Genomic DNA, 21,197 nt, shown 5'->3' with positions numbered 1-21,197 from the left:
TGAGAATTAAGGCCACATTTGCATGGTGTTTTGTTTTTCACTGATTTCTTGTGCGCGTGGGGCATGCAGCACGATGATGTGCACACAGAACTCCCCAGCCATCATAGGTGACTCAGGATATTACACTGGGAAAGTCAGCTTGTTCACACCAAGGTATGTACATACAGAGAATGTATGAAAGGGAGCAGGGAATCCCACTCACATGAGAGAAACACCATCGGTGCACTTCAGCAGAGACAGGGCTATCATTTCAAACTCCTGGCTACATCCATCACCCACTGTATCCTAAGTAGACTTTGCAATGTGCTCAGTCACATTTAGGGTTCTGTGTGTGGGGTCTCCTGCCTGCCTTTTCCAAGGACAGTTTTAACTCTTCCTGCACTAAGATATAGAACCATGCTGGGCATATGTGTTGTGATGAATCACCTGTATTTCCCTTATCTTGGCCTCCAAAAATTGGAATGCAGGAATCCTGATTGGCTCAGATTCCTTTCTGTTCCACTCCTCCCACCAGGGGGTGCCATGATGTCACTCCAGCAAATGTAAAAACTCCCAGCACACAGGATGTGGTGGTAGTTCCCTTCCAGCAGTCAGAGAACCTGCTCCATGGGACTTGGAGAGGAGCACCCACTCACCAAACAGTGAGTGAAAAGAAGAGCTGGAGATTCATTTGGGCATGGTGTCGAAGCTTGGGAAGAAGGTCCAGCTAGACGTGCTGGGTTTTCTGGTCTGTGTGGCAAAGTCCTCCCAGCTATAATTTTTGATTGACCTTTCCTCTCCTATTGTTTAAATGTAAAATAAGTCTGTTCCATTTAGCTCCTGCTCTGTCTGGTACCTGGTTACATGGAGATTGAGTGGATGGCCATGCCTCTCACTCTGCAAATGCTACTGTGAGGGATTCTGAGAAGAACCCCTGGGGTTCAGAGTTCTCCTGGAAGTGGGGTGTTTGCCCAGATGACCTCCTTTTGGTCTTACAGCTTCGGCTGGTGGCAGCAGGTACAGTCTACCAAGGCTTTTCCCCACTCCGCTGCTTGTCCAACAAATTGGGGAGCAGGAAAGGGTGTGAGCACAGAAATTCTAGGTGCACCTTTCCCGAGTCAGCCTGCATTCTTTTGGGAGTCCCCCCTTGGCCATGACATATGCCTTAAACAAATTATTCTAGTTTCTAGATCATGTCCATAAAATGCAGAGAGTGTGTGACATAACAAAAATCTGTCAGAATCACAGTTGCTATAGAACTGGTCCATTGAAACTTGTCAGTTATATTGTGTGGGTAAAGGAAGTCCTGTTATTCTCTTTTCTCTAAGTGAAGGGAGCTCTTTAGAAGCAAAGTGACAAAAATAACTGGACTGGAATGTAAAGGCTCTTCACCCTCCCACAAAAGTTTATATAAGTCAAGGTCAACTAGATGTAACAAGAAATGCAAATTGTATTTTTATGTTTTGATTTTAAAAAGACTCTAAAATGGTTCATAGAAAATTCTTTTGGAGGGGGGGGCAGCGGACCATTTCTGTTGCTAGGATCGGCTGGCAAACAAAGTTTTTCTTTGCAAGAATTCTTTGCAAGAATAAGAATAGCATCTCCTGGCCCAGCTTTTCCTATGTAAACCTTCGGGAGTCTGGGTTTAAAAGGAGGGAGAAGGAGGGTGACAGGAGAAGGAAAAGACATCAGGGAGAAGTGCTGACAGAAAGACAGTGTGAGGTGAGGGAATTGGGCCCTCAAGTCCCTGCAGAATCTGCCCTGATAAGGTGATGCGAGAGCTGTACAAGAAGCAGTTATCTGCCTTAGGTGCAGTGACAGGTAATGGTAAATTTGCAGGAGCTTGTCATGATGTCCCCTTAACCACACCCCACTGAAAGCATTTTTTAAAAAATCTTTAAATATCTTCATTTGACTTTTTTTCTTGCCACTGGTTTCTACTTTGAAACTTATTATGTTTTATTTAACAATGTAGTTTGTTTCAACCCAAACGCTTGGAGTTGGTGACAGTGGTTTAGGACAGATACATAAAAACTGAAATGTGGAATTTAGAAAATACCCAAAAATGTATAAAAGGTACTGTATATTAGAGGGTCAACCTATGCATGTTTCTCACTTGTATCTGCTAGGTTCCCTCATTCACCAAAATGAACAAACCTCCTTTCTTTCTGCAACCTCTCAGTCAATCTGTACCTCTTTCCCTATTCACCTGTATCTGGAGGAAAGGCAGTCTGGCACTAGGCAAACATTGCCTGTGTCCCTATGCCTTGCATCCCTATGTCCCTAAGTCAAAGCCAGCCCTACTGTGGGAGATGTGTCAGTGCTGACCCCTCCCCCTCCCATTACATCTTTGCAGTTATCAGTCATTGGAACAATAAAGAGTAGGGAGCATGGAGAGAACTCAGCCTAGAAGGCATTATATAAAGAGAGAGAGACTTCTGTTCCCAGTATTAAAATAGCTATGTATGAGCGCATATGTAAAAATAAAAGAGATATGGTTTACCACGCATTTATTCCTGTTAGTAAACCTGAGCAAAATATAGGTATCTATTTCTGCATCTTTTCAGCTCTTGTGTAATCATCACAATGTAACTGGCTTTGAATTCTTGTTTAGAATATACGGAGTCCTTTATGGAAGAAAGCTGAACTGTAACAGCTTCTAAACTGGGGGTGGGTGGGTGGGTTGTCCACTGATGTGAGTAAAAGCCCCCTGGGTATTCCACTGGCATATGTCTTTTCAAAAATGGCTCTTGAGCTGTGAGTGCATTTGTATTCTTATGTAAAGCACTGTGGGTGGAATGGGTTATATAAATAAAATGATTGTAAGAAAATGCTCTAGTATTGTGTAACTGAAATTGAGCTTAATAGCTGGTAAGAGCATCTTGCAAAGGACTATGGGAGTTTGCCGTTCACATCAAAAAATAAAGGAAGAGGCCTTATGAAATAATTGCACTGCTTTCTTTCCATTAACCGTAAACAAGCCCTCCACACTATACCTGTCAAACAAAGGCCAAGAACCAAAGAACTGCAGGAATATTCCATGTCCAGGGTGCTCTGCATGGGTCCCTTGAAAAGCTGCATTGCTGTGTCGCACTGCTGTGCAAACCACTTTTGAAACTAGAGGAGTTTCACAAGCCCCTTGTGACATGGCATGTGGCATGTGCTGCAGAAAGAAAGAAAAGGAAACACACTGGGTGAACGCATGGTCTAGGTCTAGCTAGCCTAATATATCCCTTTGAATCTCAGGTGACCAATTTTTGTCCCAACAACTGTTCCATCTTAACATTCATGGTCTTGGTTTGACTGCCGCTCTCAAGAACATACTGTAAGCTCATGCAGTCTGTACGTCCCCTGCACCATTTCCCTCATGCCTTTTTTTAGTTCTTTTTATTATTATTATTATTATTATTATTATTAACAGTATTTATATACCGCTTTTTAAAAGTTCACAAAGCAGTTTACAGAGAAAAATCAAATAACTAAATGGCTCCCTGTCCCAAAAGGGCTCACAATCTAAAAAGATGCAAATGAATACCAGCAGACAGCCACTAGAAAAGACAGTGCTGTGGTGAGGTGGGCCAGTTACTCTCCCCCTGCTAAAAAAAGGAGCACCCACTTGAAAAAGTGCCTCTTACCAATTAGCAGGGGTTTTTAGTTCATATTAGTTTCCAGTAATGATCATAATTTACCTACTTCAGGTATTGTAAACCACCATCACATTCATTATGGCCAAGCCATGGTTCAGTCACAACATCTGAACAAGACAGTGATCAGATGAGACAGAACCAGCTCGTACAAGGACTCTACTGTCAGAGTAATGTTGGCAAATGTACCCATGAAAGATCATAGCAGCTTCTTCCATATAAAAAGGCCTGTGGAAAAATGAGAAATGACATTGCCCATTGGAATAGATATCTAAAATTCTCAGGTATTTGTGCTTATCAGATGACTGTAACAGCACTCGAAATGTTAGTGCATCATACTATGTGTATTTTAGTCACAGAATAACATTTACTATCCATTTGGTTTTCTTGCAGTGCCTGAAACAGTACGTGGAGCTTCTTATTCAGGAAGGTCTTGAAATAGCAATTAGCTGCCCTGATGCTGCCTGCCCAAAGCGAGGTCATCTACAAGAAAATGAAGTATGTTTCCTAATACAACTGCTTCTTAGAAATTCCACTCAGTTAACATACTGCTGGGATTTTGTGTTGTCTTCTATAACTGTTGCACCAAAACCCATTGTCTTTCTCCTAAACACCTTTGGTTATGACCGTTGTTAATTTTCCTCTTGTCTGTTTCTTCCTTTACAACAGATTGAGTGTATGGTTGCATCAGAAATTATGCAGAGGTATAAGAAGCTACAGTTTGAAAGAGGTAAATCCTGCAGTAGTGGTTGTTTCTCCAAAGCCATGAGCTGACCACAAACCTAATGACAGTAATGTTATTATTTTGTTTTGTATCTTTTCAGTTTCTGATTTAACAGAGTATAGATAGAATATAGCCCCATATGTTTATTACTAGGAATGCAGCTTGTGTGTGTGCATACACTAAAAAAAGTTTTCTTCACTTTGCTGGGGAGGGTTACGTAATGTTGTCACATGCCTGTACAAAGGTTTGTCGCTGTAATATTTTTAGGGGTTTTTGATTACAAAAATCACAGAATCCCATTATGGGCACAAAGAGAGGAAGGATATTGCTTCCCTCTTGTTCATTTATGCTCTCACAAACACAGGCAAAATATCTAGCACAAAGTTGAAAAATATTTCAACCAATTTATTGTGTCTTAGTACTCTAAGCTTTCTGTTGGACTTTAGCCATAACCTGTTTAAACAAAATCCCGAATAGCTATTCCAAATTATAAACATTTGCATTAGCTTATTTCTAGGAATAGATGTAAATGTGAATTAGAAAGGTGTTTTATATCCAGGAAGCTCTGAGGCTGGTAGATTTTCCACAAGCTCAGAAAATGTGTGATTTATGGTCCCAATCCAGTGAAAGATGAATCAAGATTAAAGCTACAACCCTCAACTCACTTAAGAAGGAGTAGCCCCATTTAACATGGTAGGACTTGATTCAAGTAAACATGTACATATTTTCATTCCCATCCCACTGGGAGCAATGGGAGTTAGGGCGCAATCCTATTCAACTTTCCAACACTGATGCAGCTGTGTCAGTAAGGTGTGTATTGCAACCTGCAGTGTGTGTGTGTGGGGAGGGGGGGCTATTACAGAGGCCTCCTCAAGCTAAGGAAGCATGTGTTCCCATCTCAGGGCTACATGGCATCTGCATTGGCAATGGAACATTGGATAGGATTAAGCTTTCAGTTATTACCAACTAATTAACATTTTCAAATACCATTTTCAATTGCTTAATTGTGATTAACCTTTTTTTCTGGACTGGAACCTAATGTTTTGTGAATATTCAGGATAGTTTTCTCATTTCCTAAAGAAAACATTCAGTAGCACAAAATTAGTAAAACTAGCAAATTAAAATAAGGTACTTGCAAAACTGAGACTAAACATTCAGATGTGACCTTTTGGTTCTTATTAGATAGTGATTACTACATCTATCCCAAACTGTAGGTAATGCTAAGAAATGTACTGGAATGTTCCAATTGTAATAAATGAGCTGCATTGTTGTCAGTGTACATTTTTAGATAAAATGGCTTTTCTCTGCCTTCTGTGTTGCATTATCAGAATTCATAAATGTGTTATTGCAGAGAAAGAATTAATTCCAGGGCAATCCTATGCTTGTCTACTCAGAAATGAGTCCCATTGTGTTCATGGGATTTACTCCCACTGAATCTCTGAATTGTATTCTGAGAGCCCAATCCTATCCTTCCTCCTTGTCTGCTGGTGCAGCTGCACCAAAATGGAGTGTACTGTGGGAGTGGGTGAGTGAATAGGGAGGCTTTGGAGGGGAATAGGGAATTATTTCTCCTCACCCCCTGTAAGCTTCCTGCACTGCAGTGTGTCTCACAAGTCCGAGGAGAAAAGGAGTGGGGAGTTTGCGAAAAGTGAGTGTTCCTTTGTGTATTCCATAACTCATGATCAATTGTGCATCTTCACTCTGGTCATTGATCTGGTTTCCGTACAGAAGTGCTTCTGGATCCCTGCCGAACTTGGTGCCCATCTTCTTCCTGCCAAGCAGTTTGCCAGCTTCAGGAATCAGGACCTCAGAATCCCCAGCTGGTACAATGCAATGCTTGTGATATAGAATTCTGTTCTGCATGTAAATCCAACTGGCATCCTGGGCAAGGTTGTCAAGAGAATATGCCAGTCAGCTTCCTTCCTGGGGAGACAAGGTACAGAACTATGAATTACCAAGTGATGTTCACATAATTCTTAACATGTGGATAGCAGCTCCTTCGCTCAGCATGAAAAAGGTTGGCTTTTGTTGTTGATCACTATCTCACATGTCTCACTAATTAATGTATTTGAAACATTTTTTTTGCCTCCTCTGATTGTAGATAAAGTAGATTAAATCAAAGCAGTGCAGATAGATTTTCCGACTTCTGAAACTAGGTATATGCTTGGATTTTTTCAAGACTATGAAACAAATCAGGCGTTCTCATGTCAAGAGAACCATTAGCATTGTGACTTGTTCCTATATTCCTTGGTAAAACTAGAGGTCCATGAGCTCATGAGAGGAGTCCAGGCTTTGGCTTTGTCTGTGCTAATGCCACTCATTTCCAGTAATAATGGCTTACTGTGGTGCCACAATGTGAACTTTTCCAATTCAAGTACAGTCTTCCTTATCTGTGGGTTTGGAACCCATAGATTTGACCCACAGAGGTCAAACCAAATCCATAGCTGGAGGACCACAGAGGACTGCCAGACACAACAGGAAGAAGCTTCCTCATTCTCAGTTCTCTTAGAGCCCTCTAGGAGGCACTTCCAGTATCTCAAGGCCTCTCTGCACCTTCCATTCAGAGGTTCTGTGCCCCCCCCCACCCTCAATTCTCGGTATTCACAGGTTTGGTATTCACAGAGGGTTGTTATCTCTGCAGATAATAAGATCTGGCAATATGAATTCCTAACATTACTGAATGTTTTATAGAGAAGAGTCACATGGAAGCAGCTCATGCATCAAAAGGAACACTGGAAGGAATCCATAACTATATGTACTACTTAGGTGTTTACACTCCTAGATACATACACTATGGACGTCGGAATGGCAACAGGTTTAGTGCTATTTCACCTGACCTTTAATTGTTTGACTTTGTATCAGCTATTTAGGCTGAATAGCAAAGGTGAAGGATGGCATACCTCATTGGGAAATGAATTGAAAACACATGTTTACACACTGTTGAATTTATGATTATGTCACAAATCCATGGAGACCTAGACAGGGCTTCAGTTTGAAAGTGACAAAAATAGCCCCCCAAATTGCAACTTTTTGTAAATTGGTATTTCTCTTCTCCTCTCCAGCTCTGTTTTTAAAATGGAAGAAGACGATGCTCCAATCAAACGCTGCCCCAAATGCAAAGTTTATATTGAACGGGATGAAGGCTGTGCCCAAATGATGTGTAAAAACTGTAAACATGCCTTCTGCTGGTATTGTTTGGAATCACTTGATGTAAGTATATTTTACATAGTAAGGTTTAAAACTAGGAGCCTATAATTTGTTGAAGTTGATCCCTGTCATCGGTGGCAAATGTCCTTGCTAGCTAGATGGCACATCTCAATGTATGTTGATAGAATGCTGAACGATTAGCAGGATAAGTGATCAAAAGTTAACAGGTGGAAGTCACCTGATTTCCTTGGCAAATGTAAGTGCAATTAATGGGTACACACATTATTTGCTGTAGCACAGTAATGTAATGGTGTCAAGAAAGTAGCGCTATTGTAAACATTTACACTTGTTTATGTATCACCCCTCTTGCCAGAGAATTGATCTTGAAAACATACTTCTCTCTTGAAATATGAAAGCGCTCTAAAGGACCACATTTATGTGCGTTTAAAACCATGAAATAATCTCAGACTAGCCAGTCATCTATCCAAATATTTATTGTATAGATTAGAAGATTATAACTGTTGGTATTACAAAAAGTTTCAACACAACTGGTCTGTAATTTGTTAATCCCATTGGTTCAGAATATTTTTTTTAAGCTTTGTTATGCCCATATCTCTTTGTCTCTGGGAAGATGAATTTTTATGCTGGAAAGAGCACCTGTGCAATGTAATGTACAGTGAAAGCTTGAATAGTGCAGGGGATGCATTCCCTGAAAGTCAAACTCTGCACGAAACAGCAGTATTGGAGAGATAGTTGATCTAATAGACAAGAAACTGATGCTGATTGGCCCAGAATGCACTTCTCTTGTTTAGAATGACAGTGCATTATGGGCCAGTCAGTAACAGTAACATTATGGAAAGGATGACGGTATATTCTGGCTTTTCAACATGTGAACCAAAATCAGCCTATGTACTTTGATTTCCTTTTCTCAGTATCCATTATTAATTTCAATGAGGAAGCTGTTGTGCTGAATATTGAATAAATGATCTGTGACAGAGGAGAACATATAAATACTGTTAATAATAAGAATTTATGTCTTACTAACGCCATCCCCATTAGTTTCAGCTTCTCAGGGGCCAACTTGGTAATACTGTGTTGTCTTGTAGAGTGGGGAAAGTCATGTCTTATGTTGTTGTCATGATGGCATTGTGAGATGGGGTAGATCTTAATGCAGCTATGCTGTGTGACTAGTAAAGGAAAAAGCCACCCATTTCTTCTGTGGCACTGTGTTGGGACTGCAATCCTGTACATCAGGAGTAAGCCCCATTGAACACAGAAAACTTGACTTCTGAGATTACATACTGTATGAAAATTGGGCAGCATGTGTCCCGCAAGTGACTAGTGTGCTGTGATATGCTGAATGACTGACAAGTTCCACTATCATGAAGATTTTTTCCTTCTTTTGTTAATGTTTTATAGGATGACTTCCTCCTTATACATTATGACAAAGGACCTTGCCGAAACAAGCTAGGTCACTCCAGGGCATCAGTCATTTGGCACAGAACGCAGGTTAGTGCCAAGTTGCTTAGTGATATTATTACATCTTAATCCCACCCTTCTTCCAGGGAGTTCACGGTGATGTACAGGGTTCTTTCTCTTGCATTATTCACCTGGTAGCGATATGGTTAAGCTGAGAGACTGGCCCAAAGCCACCCAGCTTCATGGCAGAGTGGGGACATGAACCTGTTCTCTTTAACTCTTTAACTTCAGTGGCTTGGTCTGCATCTGTGCTATTTTCCTTATTAGTGGCTTCCTGCAGAAGTACACTGTATGAGGACTGGATTACAGAAGTGGCACAAAGAAACAGGAAGCCATTAAAAAATATGAAAAAGTATTATTTTGATTGCTTATAAGTAGCAATGATGAAAGCTGGTCTAGGGGACCAGAATAATAGTTACTTTAGCTTCTATTTGAGATGAGTTGTAGATAGTGTATACTGTATCACATGGAATTAAGTATTGTCACCTGACTTGTCAAGAGATAAAAAGCGCTGAAAACTGAGTTTCAGTTATAGCTGTTCTCTATCGTTTTTTATTTTGCTTGGCAGAAAAAAAAAATGTTGGCAACAGGATATATAGGCTTTTGTCCCCAAATCTGTCAGAACTTTATTAAATTGAAGAGGCCACTGACTGTGGGAATTGACAGCATTTTGCTTCAACACCAAAAACACTAGAAAAACAAGGTTTCAAATAAACTGAGTTTTAATGACAATTTTTTTTAAAAGCGTAGTATTGTAGTGGAGGGCTTTGTTGCTAGAGCTGGAATTATGTCTCATGATGAGACCAAATGATGAGTGATAGAAGCACAGACTAAATCCAATCAGAAATTCATCATTCCAGAAATAGAAAAGATTTAAGAAATTGTGGAATAATAATTTGATTTGGAATAAAGAAGTACTAGTCCATTACATAATACTGTATTATATATCATTGACTTCAAAATTAATGTTGTTCAACAGTGCCACCTACTGGTACACATGTGCTTTTCAGTTACACTGAAAAGAAAATTAAATAATAGAATCAGAAGCAAAAAAAAATATGCCCCAGCTGCAGACATGTACATGATGCAATTATGATTATAAAATAGCTAGTATTGAGTCCTGCTTCCTCTTCTTTAAAATCCTTATTTGAACATTTCTGTGCCAGACACTAAGGGCAGCCTCTTAGAAACCTCTCTCCATCTTCTGTGGTGCCCCCTAGGCGAACTATTCTGTTACATCAGTGGAACTGGGAGAAGACAATGAATCATATTTTTTCTGTACTTTCTGTCCAAGTGCCTTATGGCAATTCTCAAACTAAATTTTTGAGTTTAAAGCCTCATACTTCTGTCTTTCATGAAGCTTTGCTCAAGTCCCTATCTCTTCAACTGAGCCTAAGAACACATGTAATTGTATTTGTACCTCTACTTGTGATTATCGTTGCCTCTATCCTCTCTTCCCTCCCTCTGTCTCCACTCTGTTGAAATTTAGATTGTAAGTTCTCCAGGGCAGGACCTACCTTGCTCTCTAAGCACCTGGCCATGCTAGAAACAGTGGTTTACATGCTGGGAACAGTTGGAGTAGAAGGAATGACTTTCTGAGTTTCTTTTTGTGATAAATATATATATTTTTATTTGAAACAGTAACATTGGAAGGGTATTGGTCTACAGTGAATGTAGTGATATGACCAAGTAGTATTTTAAAGATAAGATTGATTAGAAAAAAAGTGTGTTGTAGAACAAATAACTTGATCCTGTGAGTCTAAGGCATGTGTTAGTAATATGAATCAGAAGTACTGTATTCCCTGGATTCTCTGAAAGTGAGTTCTTGCAGTAGCTCACAAGATAAGGCAGCAAAGTCCTATGGCAACTCAAGCCATCCTTCCTAGTTTCAGAGCTGGATCAACTGCAAGCATTGGTACTGCTGTGCCAGTACTTTTCCTACAGATGTCAGCAGGCTGCTACTTGGACAGGCTTGTAAGGGCTGTTGGGGGAGCCCCAGATTCCCCACAGTGGTGAAATGAGGATTGGGACCATGTACTATTTTTCTGTGTGGCAGGTGGCAGAACTCTGTTTCATCCGTACCTTCACTATTCAACTATAGACCGTGAGCTTTAACAGAGCAGGATTCACAGTGGCCTTTAAGGACCTATAAGAATTTCTTCAATTCAACAAGCCTTGAAAACAAGCCTTAGAGTGGTGGTCTTGCACCCAGTGCCAGGTTGCTGGAGTGCTGGGACAAAGCTCTGCACTGGACCCCATTGGGTGGTAACATTGCCAATGGTACTGAGGAGTCAGGGTCTAGTCTGGCTTAGTGGGTCTCTTATGAGGATAGGCCTTCAGCCAGTGCTCCCCCGGCCAGCATCATCCCTGCTTCCACCTGCCTAGAAAGAGTGAATGATGGGCAAAATAATCATAGCAGATAAAATACTTCCCCCATTCACTAGAGCAGGGGTGCTCACACTTTTTTTGGCTCGAGAGCTACTTTGAAACCCAGCAAGGCCCGGAGATCTACCAGGGGGGAAGGAAGTGTCTGACAGACACCCCCTTTAATGTATGGAGCCCCTGCTGGAGTCTAGTCAGTTTCGTCAGTTTTGTTCCTGCATGCCTGAAGAGCAGCTAAAGTGTCAGTTTCAGTGTCAGTTTAGTGTCCACTAAATATGTCAGTTTCGTCTAGTCACTAGACGAAACTGACATATTAACAGTTTGGAGAGACAGGGCTCCGCGATCTACTCATTTTGCCTCGCAATCTACCGATAGATCGCAATCCACCTATTGAGCACCCCTGCACTAGAGAGTGCAACCCACTTGTGATTGTTGTGTGCCATCTGACATGCCTGGTGAGCCTTTGCCTGGTACTCCTGGAGCACTTTTTATCCAGTGTCTAATTTTGAGGCTGAGGTCAGGGACTTTCTTTCTTTGTTGTTGTTGTTGTTGTTGTTGTTGTTGTTATTATTATTGTTATTATTATTATTATTCAAAAATAATTGATTTTTTTATTGATTGATTGACCCACATGGCAGAGGCAGATTGCAACAAAATTATACCATTGTCTGATTTTTAAAAAATCCCCCCCTCCACCTCAGCCTGTGCACTAGGTAGAAAAGCCAGCCCTGTTCTAATTCTTGTGTTGCTTTAAGAAAAGGCAATTCTGTGACATTGACAGAGTTAACAGAAAGGTTGATAGAGATCCAAGAACTCTCATCCAGTCCTCCTTAGCACAGTTAGAGATGGTTGCTGACATGCATCCTTTTCTATTGCATTGTTTTGTTTTGTGCTCTTTTTCCAGGTCGTGGGGATCTTTGCTGGATTTGGCCTGTTATTGTTAGTGGCTTCTCCCTTTCTTTTACTTGCTACCCCATTTGTTCTCTGCTGCAAGTGCAAGTGTAATAAAGGAGATGATGACCCTCTACCTACTTAAGACAGACCGAAGATAGGACTGGTTCATCGCAGTACATTTTCCTACCCATTTTTGCACTTAACATTGTTTTAGCCTTACTCGCCCCAATCCTGACTTAAAGCAAGACCTGAGTGCCATGGTTCGAGAAACTACTATTTCTGCAGAGTCCTTCCCACAAGCAGGGTTATGGAGAACAAAGCATCTGGTGTGCTTAGGGGCTGGTGGAAACCACGCTTAATATCAGAATGTGTAGATAGCACGAGTCATTTCTTGTTTGCCTGGAGGCTATGTTGGTAGATGTGGTTGGAAAGGAGTAGTTGTCTCATCAAAACAAAACTTTTAACATATCTGTGTACATTAAATGGAAGTGTCTTACTGCCAAACAAGTGTGTTATAAGAATCACATATTTTAAATCCATCCATGTTAATGTGACTTGAAATATCTGTTCATGGAAACTAAGTCTCTTCACTGACATTGGGAAACATATCTGAATATTTCTTCCCCATGACACATACAAAATGATCATGGCAATCAGGAGGTTGGGTGCATCCTGTTAAGGACATACTATGCCTTTGATTTTTCAAAGACAATTTCTGCCTATCAACGTTTTGGGAAAATTTGTCAGGTGTTTGTGTGGATGGTCATTTTTTTAACTGAAACTTTTTTCAAAAGTCCTGAGGTTGAAATATGACACAGGCCTGCTACCTAATCAAAACTCTTCTTTAAAATTTTGGTGTAAATTGCTCTTAGAAAGTCTGTCTCTCTTTTTAGATATTTGCCTCATAAATAGGGCTACCTCTAATCCGGGTATCTTTATATGTATGTATTGAGATAATTATTTTGAAACCAAATGTAGAAACAGATGTTCTCCTGGATATTGTGGAGGTTCAAGGCATGACACATCTGCTTTGACAGCAGGTGCTAATTTGTGACAATGAAAGACACTTTCCTTTCCCTCCTGGGTGCAGCTCTTTGTTCAGGAGGAGACAGACAGTAGAGCCCTTTTTCTTCCTCCACCCTTCCAGGCTGGCTCCTGGTGTACACAATTGCCACTACACAAAATGGACAATCTCACATATGCTTTTCCAGCAGTTTTGTCCATTACTTTTAAGCATTTTCAATCTAACCTCCTTCAAAGGAGCCCAGGGTGGGTTACATGATTCTTCCTCCCCTTAGCCTGATAAGATTCTTGCAAGGATAAGTCAAGGGCAGTTGATTGGCTCAAGTTGGTCTTCATTGCTGAGTAGGGATTTGAATTTGGTTCTTTCTAGGTGTAGTCCAATATTCTAACTACTACTCTGCACAGTCTCTTGTGAGTCTCTTGGCAAGAACAACTTAGAGCCAGAGCCCTGGGGTGGGCTGGGAGGAGGGCTAGATGCAAGCAGGTCTTTTGCTCAGTGGCTGGCACCAACCAAAGACCAGCATCAAAGACTGGCTTGGAAGGGAGAAGGAGGTTTTCAGTGAACATTCATCCCAATAAAATGAAGCGTATTCCTGTAAGAGGGAAAAGAAGTGAATTTATTTCTACAGCTGTCAGCAATGATATCCTATAATGTAGGAAGATTTCTAACCTTGGTGGAATTGTTTTTTGTTTGCTTCAGCTAATAAAAACACCTACAATTTTAATATGTAAAATCTGTTAGATGTTAAAAGCCTTTTAATCAGTTGTAAAAATAATTAAGCTGTATAAAACTGACAACAAAAGTTTTTCTCCTGAAATACCCCTTTTTCCCCATTTTGAGTTTCTCAGTTATGTAATCTGAAGTGCTACAATTCTCCAGAGAGTGGATTGTGGGCAGCAATGTCTTACTGATCTCTGATGCTTGGGTTTGCATTATCATGGGGTAGATCTGTAAACAGGTACAGGTATTAGGGGAGGGGGGAAGCATCAGACAAAGCTGTAACATAAATCCAAAGCCTAAGAGAAAAATCTTAGGCATATGTACAATTCCAGTCAGATCAGAACTATTTTAAAGCATACATACTGAGCATTTGGGATAGGGGTTGTACATGCATCCAATGCCACTGATTCTTCTACATTTTATCGACATGTCAGAGACTTGATCCATTGTCCATATTACAGGAAGAAAATGAGCCTGTTTTGTCCATGCCTGGGCTTTTGATTATATGCTAATACACCTAGTCAGTGGTATAACAGTTGTGGTGTAAATACACCTTAAGCATCAGATTTACCCAGCGAGTCTGTGGTCACAATCAGGGGCACGTATATCTGCTCCTAGTAGATACAGATGGATGGGCTGCCTCATAGTCTGGTATATCATCTGTTATGATTCTGGCTGTTCTGTTACAGGCACAAGTATTAGCAAACTCACTTTGCCCAACCCTCCTCTTCCTTGTTTTTTTTAATCTGAAGAATGGGGGAGTCAGGGAGCATCAGTCAAAAGTAGAGGGACCTGCTAATGTATGTGCTCATTTGTGTGCTTCCCTGTGGTTGCATCAGCTTGCCCACTGCAATTTGTGTGTACATAGAAGTGTTCCATCAATATGATACCACCCTGTAACGAATGTCTAAATTCATACCCCACATCAACAATTATTGGAAGGCTTTTTTAGCCACCAGATTGTAGTCCTGACTTTCAAAGCTGACTATTGTACCATATGCACATCAGATACTTAATATATTTTGAGTGATACACTTACAGCCCAATCCTATGCATGTCTATTCAGAAGTAAGTTCCATTGCGTTGGGGCTTACTCCCAGGAAGTGTGTGTAAGTTACAGCCTTGGATTAGGAAAAAAGATCTTAATGCTGTATCACACTCTGAACTTAAGTTTAACTTTCTGCATATTAGCTATATCAGATATATTACTCTGTATTTTTAGTTTGGTTTCTTGCCTTTTAATCAGTAAACAGCAACTTATTGGCAATTATGTGATTTGTTGTACTTTCTGATAATTGATCATATTACCCTGAAGTCAGTGGGTAGTAAAACGAGAACTAATTGAAACTTCAAATGGGACACTTTTACAACAAATAGTAACTGTTTTTGCTGCAATTCTAATTTTGGAGGGTTGCATTAATTTGAATGCAGTACTCTATTAGGCAAAACTGATGTCATATCTCAAGTCCAAGGAGATTTGTTGTTTTTTTCCTCCACTAACTCTGGACTCGGTTCTGCTCTCACTGAATGAACTGCAAAAATATCCATTGCATTTAACACATGCCAAATTGAAACTTGACCAAGTGAGCTTGGGCAAGTCATTGTGTTGGTGACTTAACTTGCTACCTATAACCAAATCCTACCTTGTTGATACATTCCAGCTAATTATGTTGGAATTTTCTGAGAAGCATATAAAGTAATTATGCACTTGCTTTCGACTTTCACCATACAAAATTGTTTTTTTTCCAATGCCTGACAACAATTTTTCCTGTAAAGTTTTATCATTACTGATCATGTGTATCTTTGACTGAAAAAAATAGGCAGGAATTCATTTGGATCAATTTATTTTTTTGATCCAATGAATGGCCTAGAATTAGCACAAACATTTTTTTTTTTTTTAACTTGGAAGAACAGAAAGAAATTTTGTGTGTGACTTAAGGCCCAATCCTATCCAACTTTCCTGCACCAGTGTAGCCATAATGCAACCCGGAGATAATGGAACAAATGTTCCCATACCTTGAGGATGCCTTTGTGACTGCCTCCCCACCAAAAGATACAGCACATGCCCCATTGGCATCACTGCACTGGCCCTGGGAAATTGGATAGGATTGGGCCCTTACACCCTTGCCCCGCAAAACGGAAGAAGAAAAGAATTGCACATTTTTTAGTGAAGGGAGAAATGAGTAGCTAATTTTCTGAGATGCTTGTGAAATTCTCCCCATCTGAATTTAGATTTGGGAATCTGAACTACATTGTTTCTAGCAGAGCACCAAAGTGTTAGTGATCTGCTAGCCTTCCATTTTGTTATTGATGGACTTTGCAGTGAATTGTACACTGTGTAGTCAGCTATCCAGTCCCTTTCTTCACTGGTTACCAATCTGCATGAGTGCATGTGTGCCAATTCTTTTTTTAAGTGCAAGAAACAATCCTGAATTATTTGTGTGATCAATGTGCACAGGAGCTCCTGCACATTGGTAACTGTAAGAGGAGAATGATCTGTTACTGTAAAAAGTGCAGCAAGTTGTGGGTGCCCCCATCCTAAACTTAATTTTAGAAATTCTTCAGGTGAAACAGGATAAAAGGCAAAGAAATGTGAGACAGCCCATTTGTGGAACAGGGAACCCCTGCTGCTTTCTAGTTATGATGTCGGTATCAAAGCCAGGCCTACGGAGTTGTTGGGCTCAACAGGAAGCTTCTCCATTATGTACCACACATAAAAGCACTGTGCAATTCAACTTTATAAAGATGCTTTGCATGGCAGGCTTACTAGAGATGGACAGTAATGATGAGGATAGCATTGCCAGTGTCAAGAAGGGCCTGTGATGATCGTGCCTACTTGCCAGTGTTCTTTCTTAAAGTAAAACTCAGCCTTTTGAGTTTAAAGCCCCCATGGTAGTTCTTCGTTTTGTGTGAATCTTTTTTAACGGAGCTCCAGGAACATTAGGTGCAGGTATGTGTTGTAAGACTGAACCTCCCTTACTCATCTTACCATGGATGTATTTTTAGCCTGTATAGAGAAGCATGGAGGAGTCATGCATATGTATAAATGATGTATTTGCTAGTGTGTAAAAAAAAAAAAACAATTAAATGCTGTTTCTGTATTTGAAATGTAACTGCATTTTGTGCCACTAACACTGTGATGTATAAAAGAGCTGTTGAATGCCTTTGAATGTTGTTTTGTACTTTGAACCACATGGAAGAGTTTTATTTGTAATTTCAATAGATATTTTAAATGAATGTGTCTCCTGTTTGGTTTCCTTCCCCTTCCCCACCATCAGTTTCTCTTGATTTGCAAACTGGCCCGTTGTGAACTGACGCAACTTTCAGGGATGGAGAAGAAGGTGTCCCAAAGTGATTTTTCAGGACTATGCAATGAGTGTTCAGGACAGATTCTCCTTCCCTTTGCAAGGTGAAAATTTGCTTCCTGCCACTGTGAGTCACTACTAGTTTACTTTCAGCTAGAGCTTTCTCTGTCATATGTGACCTTAGTCTACCCAACTGGCTCCTAACAGCGAGAGCACTAAGGAAACCTCCCCCCCCCCAAGCCCATGGAACTGGGCAACGAGGCTTCAAGACTCAAATGTCTCAGGCCCTTCTCATTACTATCTTCAGTCTATCTGTAATTGAATAGCAGGTGTCCACCAGTAGAAGCTTCTTTCCCATGTCATATAGCATCTGTGGGTAAATTTGTGGGTCTGGGATAATGAAAAAAGGTGAAAGCCCATCTCCCTCTATGCCACAATCCCTGTCTGGATGATACCTGTCCACTTTGGTTTATTTAGGAGAGAGTAAAGGACATTAACAATGGATTTAACTTGTTTGACTTCTGAGGGTTGCCTCAAGCTGCATTGCCAAGCCTGGCAAGTACTTCTAATATGTATAACCAACACAAGCAATATCTTTCTACAATTATGTTTGAAAAAATAAAGTGAATGCAAAAAGTGGCTCAGTGGATGTGGGTTTCATAGTTTGATCAGCTTGCTTGGCACTGGAGAGAATGTTGCCTTGGGTCAGGTCAATGAGCCACTATGGGGAGTAGTTGTTTTTTCCCTTTGCATTCTTGGTATGTGTCATTTGCTTGCACGACACCTGCATTACTTCACTGAACCATGCCTTGTCAATGGTACCTTTGGAAGCATCCCTTGCAGCCTTTGTTCTCCGCTTCCCATAATCAAAAAAGATTTAGCTTAATCCCGAGTCTCAATTTAGAACAGGGGTTTAATTTTACTGGCCTTAGACCATGCAGCTGCATGACACTGCCAACTTTTAATGAGCTGCAAACTCTTCGTAATCCTTTGAATTCCTAGACATGAGTCCCAGTAGGGTCAGGATGGTGTAGTTGTTTGGGAGTTGGACTTAGAGCTGGAAGATTCAGATTCAAATCCCTGCTCAGCCAAGAAGCTTCCTGGGTGACCTTGGACCAGTGGCAATCAGCCTCACCTACCTCACAGACTTGTTGTGAGGTCAAAGGAAGGGGAGGGACCATGTACAATGCCCTGAGCAACTTGGAGGAAAGGCAGTGTGTTAATGTGATGCGAATCCAATGGCACTCCAAGGTATGTGTATGTAGGATTGCGGCCTCAATATCCAATAAAATAAACAGTACATGAATAAAAGAATTGTCAGGCAGAATGAAATATGATGGTTGAGAAGAATGAGAGCTTTCAGTTTTCAATTACGGCCAAATGAAGCATGGACAGGGTTAATAAATTTTTGTTTGCACTATGGGCATATAGAATGCATTTGGGCTCTGTTTCATAGACCCAAAAGGCATATATAAAGGAAGGGATAAACCTGCCCCTGACTTGCCTTGCTGCATTCTGGAACTGTAAAACAATTTCCTCCCTGTCTCACTCACTTCTGGTACAGTGTTACGGTTGGACTGGAGAAGAACTTCCTCCAAGCCAAGTCTCCCTCAGCATGTTGCTTTGTGTGGTACAATAAGAATTGTGATGTTGCTCTTTAAAAAGCCTGCAATTATACTGCAAGTGACACATGCAGTCAAGGGGGGGAGTTGCTCACAGTAATGAGAAAACAAGAACAGCTAGCTTCAAGATTTCAAAGCCAAATCTGTATCATGTATATTTAATGCTTCAGTAAATGTTGCTTTTTTAAAAAATTCAAAAAACTGGATGTCTATGAGCATAATGGAATGTTACTTTATGCAATTCTGTCAGTATCTTCAAAGCAGGTTGGTTTTTAAGCATCTCCTATTCTCACTTATTTAGTTAAAAACCAGCAGGGTGCAGTCTTTGCCCACAACATTAGAGGATGCTGAATGACTTCCTTGCTCAATTGTATCCCATATAAATACATTTCTTGTCCATTCTTAGTGCTGGTGTATCTAATACAAAGGTGATCACTTTGAGCATTGTGTACTGAACATAATGAGCAAGCGCTATGTTCTTGATAGCAATCATGGAGATAGCAAAATATGTTTATGCCATTGCAGTTGATACTTTTTCTTATGCCATTACCGCTGATACTAAGTCTTTTGTTGCTTATTAGTATGTGGTTTTTTTGAAGCATTAGTTCTGCTTTTTTGAAAAAGACATCAGTTCTTTGGGGGGGGCGTGATTATGCTCAGAGGAAAGGCATACTACACTGAACCTTGTTCAAGGTGAGAAATGTATTAAAACTGAACAAAGGAACTTGAATAATTCAAAATAACTTCCATGATTTTCAACACTTTATCCAGGACTGTAAAAATAATATTCTATACCCCTTAACGTTATCATTATCAACTTGGAAGAGTGAGATTTTGAACAGTAATTAAGTGCTGCAGAAACACATCCAGAAAAGTTAATTTTTTTCAAACCAGATTTTTTTTTTTTAAAGAAAATAACTACAGAATTGTTCATCACAGGTAATGCATCTAAAAATGTACCCTTTCCAACCACGTGGTATTTTAGGTCATTCCTAACTCCAAGGGTCCAATTATACATTGGGCTTTAGAATCGAGAACATACACGAGAATTATATCAAGTTTCAAGTTCTAGTTTATTTTGTTAAATAGACCGTACACCATATAATACACCGGGAAAGCCCCAAGCCCCGCAATGGGGCTTCTCAAGTCTGCACCAGCTATTTTGCTGGCACAGACGTGAGAGATTTTGTGTCAGGCCGGAAGGAGCAGAGCAGTGGAGCAGAGTTCCACTGGTCCCACCCCCTTCCACCCTGGTTCCTCCCACCACCTCATTCCGATCACTCCCCACCCCAGTACTACTTACAACCAGTCAGCTCTGCTGGAGCGCTGGCTGGTTCTCCAAGTGGTGCTGTGGCTCAGTGCCAACTGATGCTGGCCCAGCCCCAGCAGCCCCTTCTCTCCAGTTGCCACAGACATGCCTTATGGCATGTTTGCAAAACCAGCACTGGTGCTGCAACGGTGTAAGATTGGGCCTTAAATACCTTAGAGATAAATCAAGCTAGGCTTATTAGTCCTGAGCAAGTTATTTTACATTCAAGGAGCCCAATATATTCCAGCTCTCCTGAAGATATACAAACCTTGGGTGCTGCCCTGTTTGTTATATGGCTCCCAGATTTAGTTTTCAGGTCCAACTCAAAAAAAACTCCAGCAAGCTTTTTTCCCATAAAATCGTAACTTTGCCACCTGCATTGCCTTTGCAGTGGGGTGGCTTGAACTAGGAGTACCAACAATTTTGACCTTGATCTGAAAGACCAGGGTCAATTAACTTCAAATGCCAGCTACAACCTTCACTACGCTGGCAGCCCAAGAGCACTGCTGGTCAAAGTGGAACAATGCGGTAGAAACAAAAATTAGCAAATTGGGCTTACAGAAAAGGGAAAGTCCAAATGAAAGAAGGTAAAAGCTACTTCTAGAAAAAACTACTCAAGGAAGATGGGGTTTCCCTTCAAGAGGATGCTAAGTGTAAGTGCTCCCCTTACCATCTGGGCATCAACTATTCCACCAGTACCACGTTTGATGTGCCTCTCTATTGTGACATGAGAATTAGAACAACAATCAATGCTCCAAGAGGGTAGTTTTGGCTATGGCCAGCATGTTACAGGGAATATTGCTTTGTTTGTTTAAAAATGTATTTGACATCTTTCTAAAGGAAGACTCGGCTTTGCAACAAAACCCTTACAACATTTTTATACTGAATTTCTTGTTGGTACTAGTGACCAATAGATCTTTGTTGATAGTGCTGATGACGACGACCACGACTACTACTACTACTACTAC

At 40.6% G+C, this 21,197-nt stretch overlaps 1 protein-coding gene across 3 annotated transcripts in view; it reads left to right on the top strand.

Annotated features, from left to right (window-relative positions):
- RNF144A (ring finger protein 144A) overlaps window positions 1-21,197 on the top strand; it is a 114,574-nt gene that overhangs the window by 47,976 nt on the left and 45,401 nt on the right. For 2 of the 3 annotated variants that reach the window (XM_066612252.1, XM_066612261.1), the window contains exons 3-8: window positions 4,017-4,121; window positions 4,293-4,353; window positions 6,076-6,283; window positions 7,410-7,557; window positions 8,914-9,003; window positions 12,260-17,230. In XM_066612252.1, the coding sequence (XP_066468349.1) occupies window positions 4,017-4,121; window positions 4,293-4,353; window positions 6,076-6,283; window positions 7,410-7,557; window positions 8,914-9,003; window positions 12,260-12,391 (744 nt within the window). In that variant the 3' untranslated portion in view covers window positions 12,392-17,230. Of the gene's footprint in view, window positions 1-4,016; window positions 4,122-4,292; window positions 4,354-6,075; window positions 6,284-7,409; window positions 7,558-8,913; window positions 9,004-12,259; window positions 17,231-21,197 lie in introns of those variants that run through there. The other variant, XM_066612268.1, reaches the window with a different exon arrangement.

This window comes from Tiliqua scincoides, chromosome 1, assembly GCF_035046505.1.
Source record: "Tiliqua scincoides isolate rTilSci1 chromosome 1, rTilSci1.hap2, whole genome shotgun sequence".
NCBI classification, from domain to species: Eukaryota; Metazoa; Chordata; class Lepidosauria; order Squamata; family Scincidae; genus Tiliqua; species Tiliqua scincoides.
Note: the sequence above shows the minus strand (reverse complement) of the source record. Positions and strands in the feature narration are given on the sequence as shown.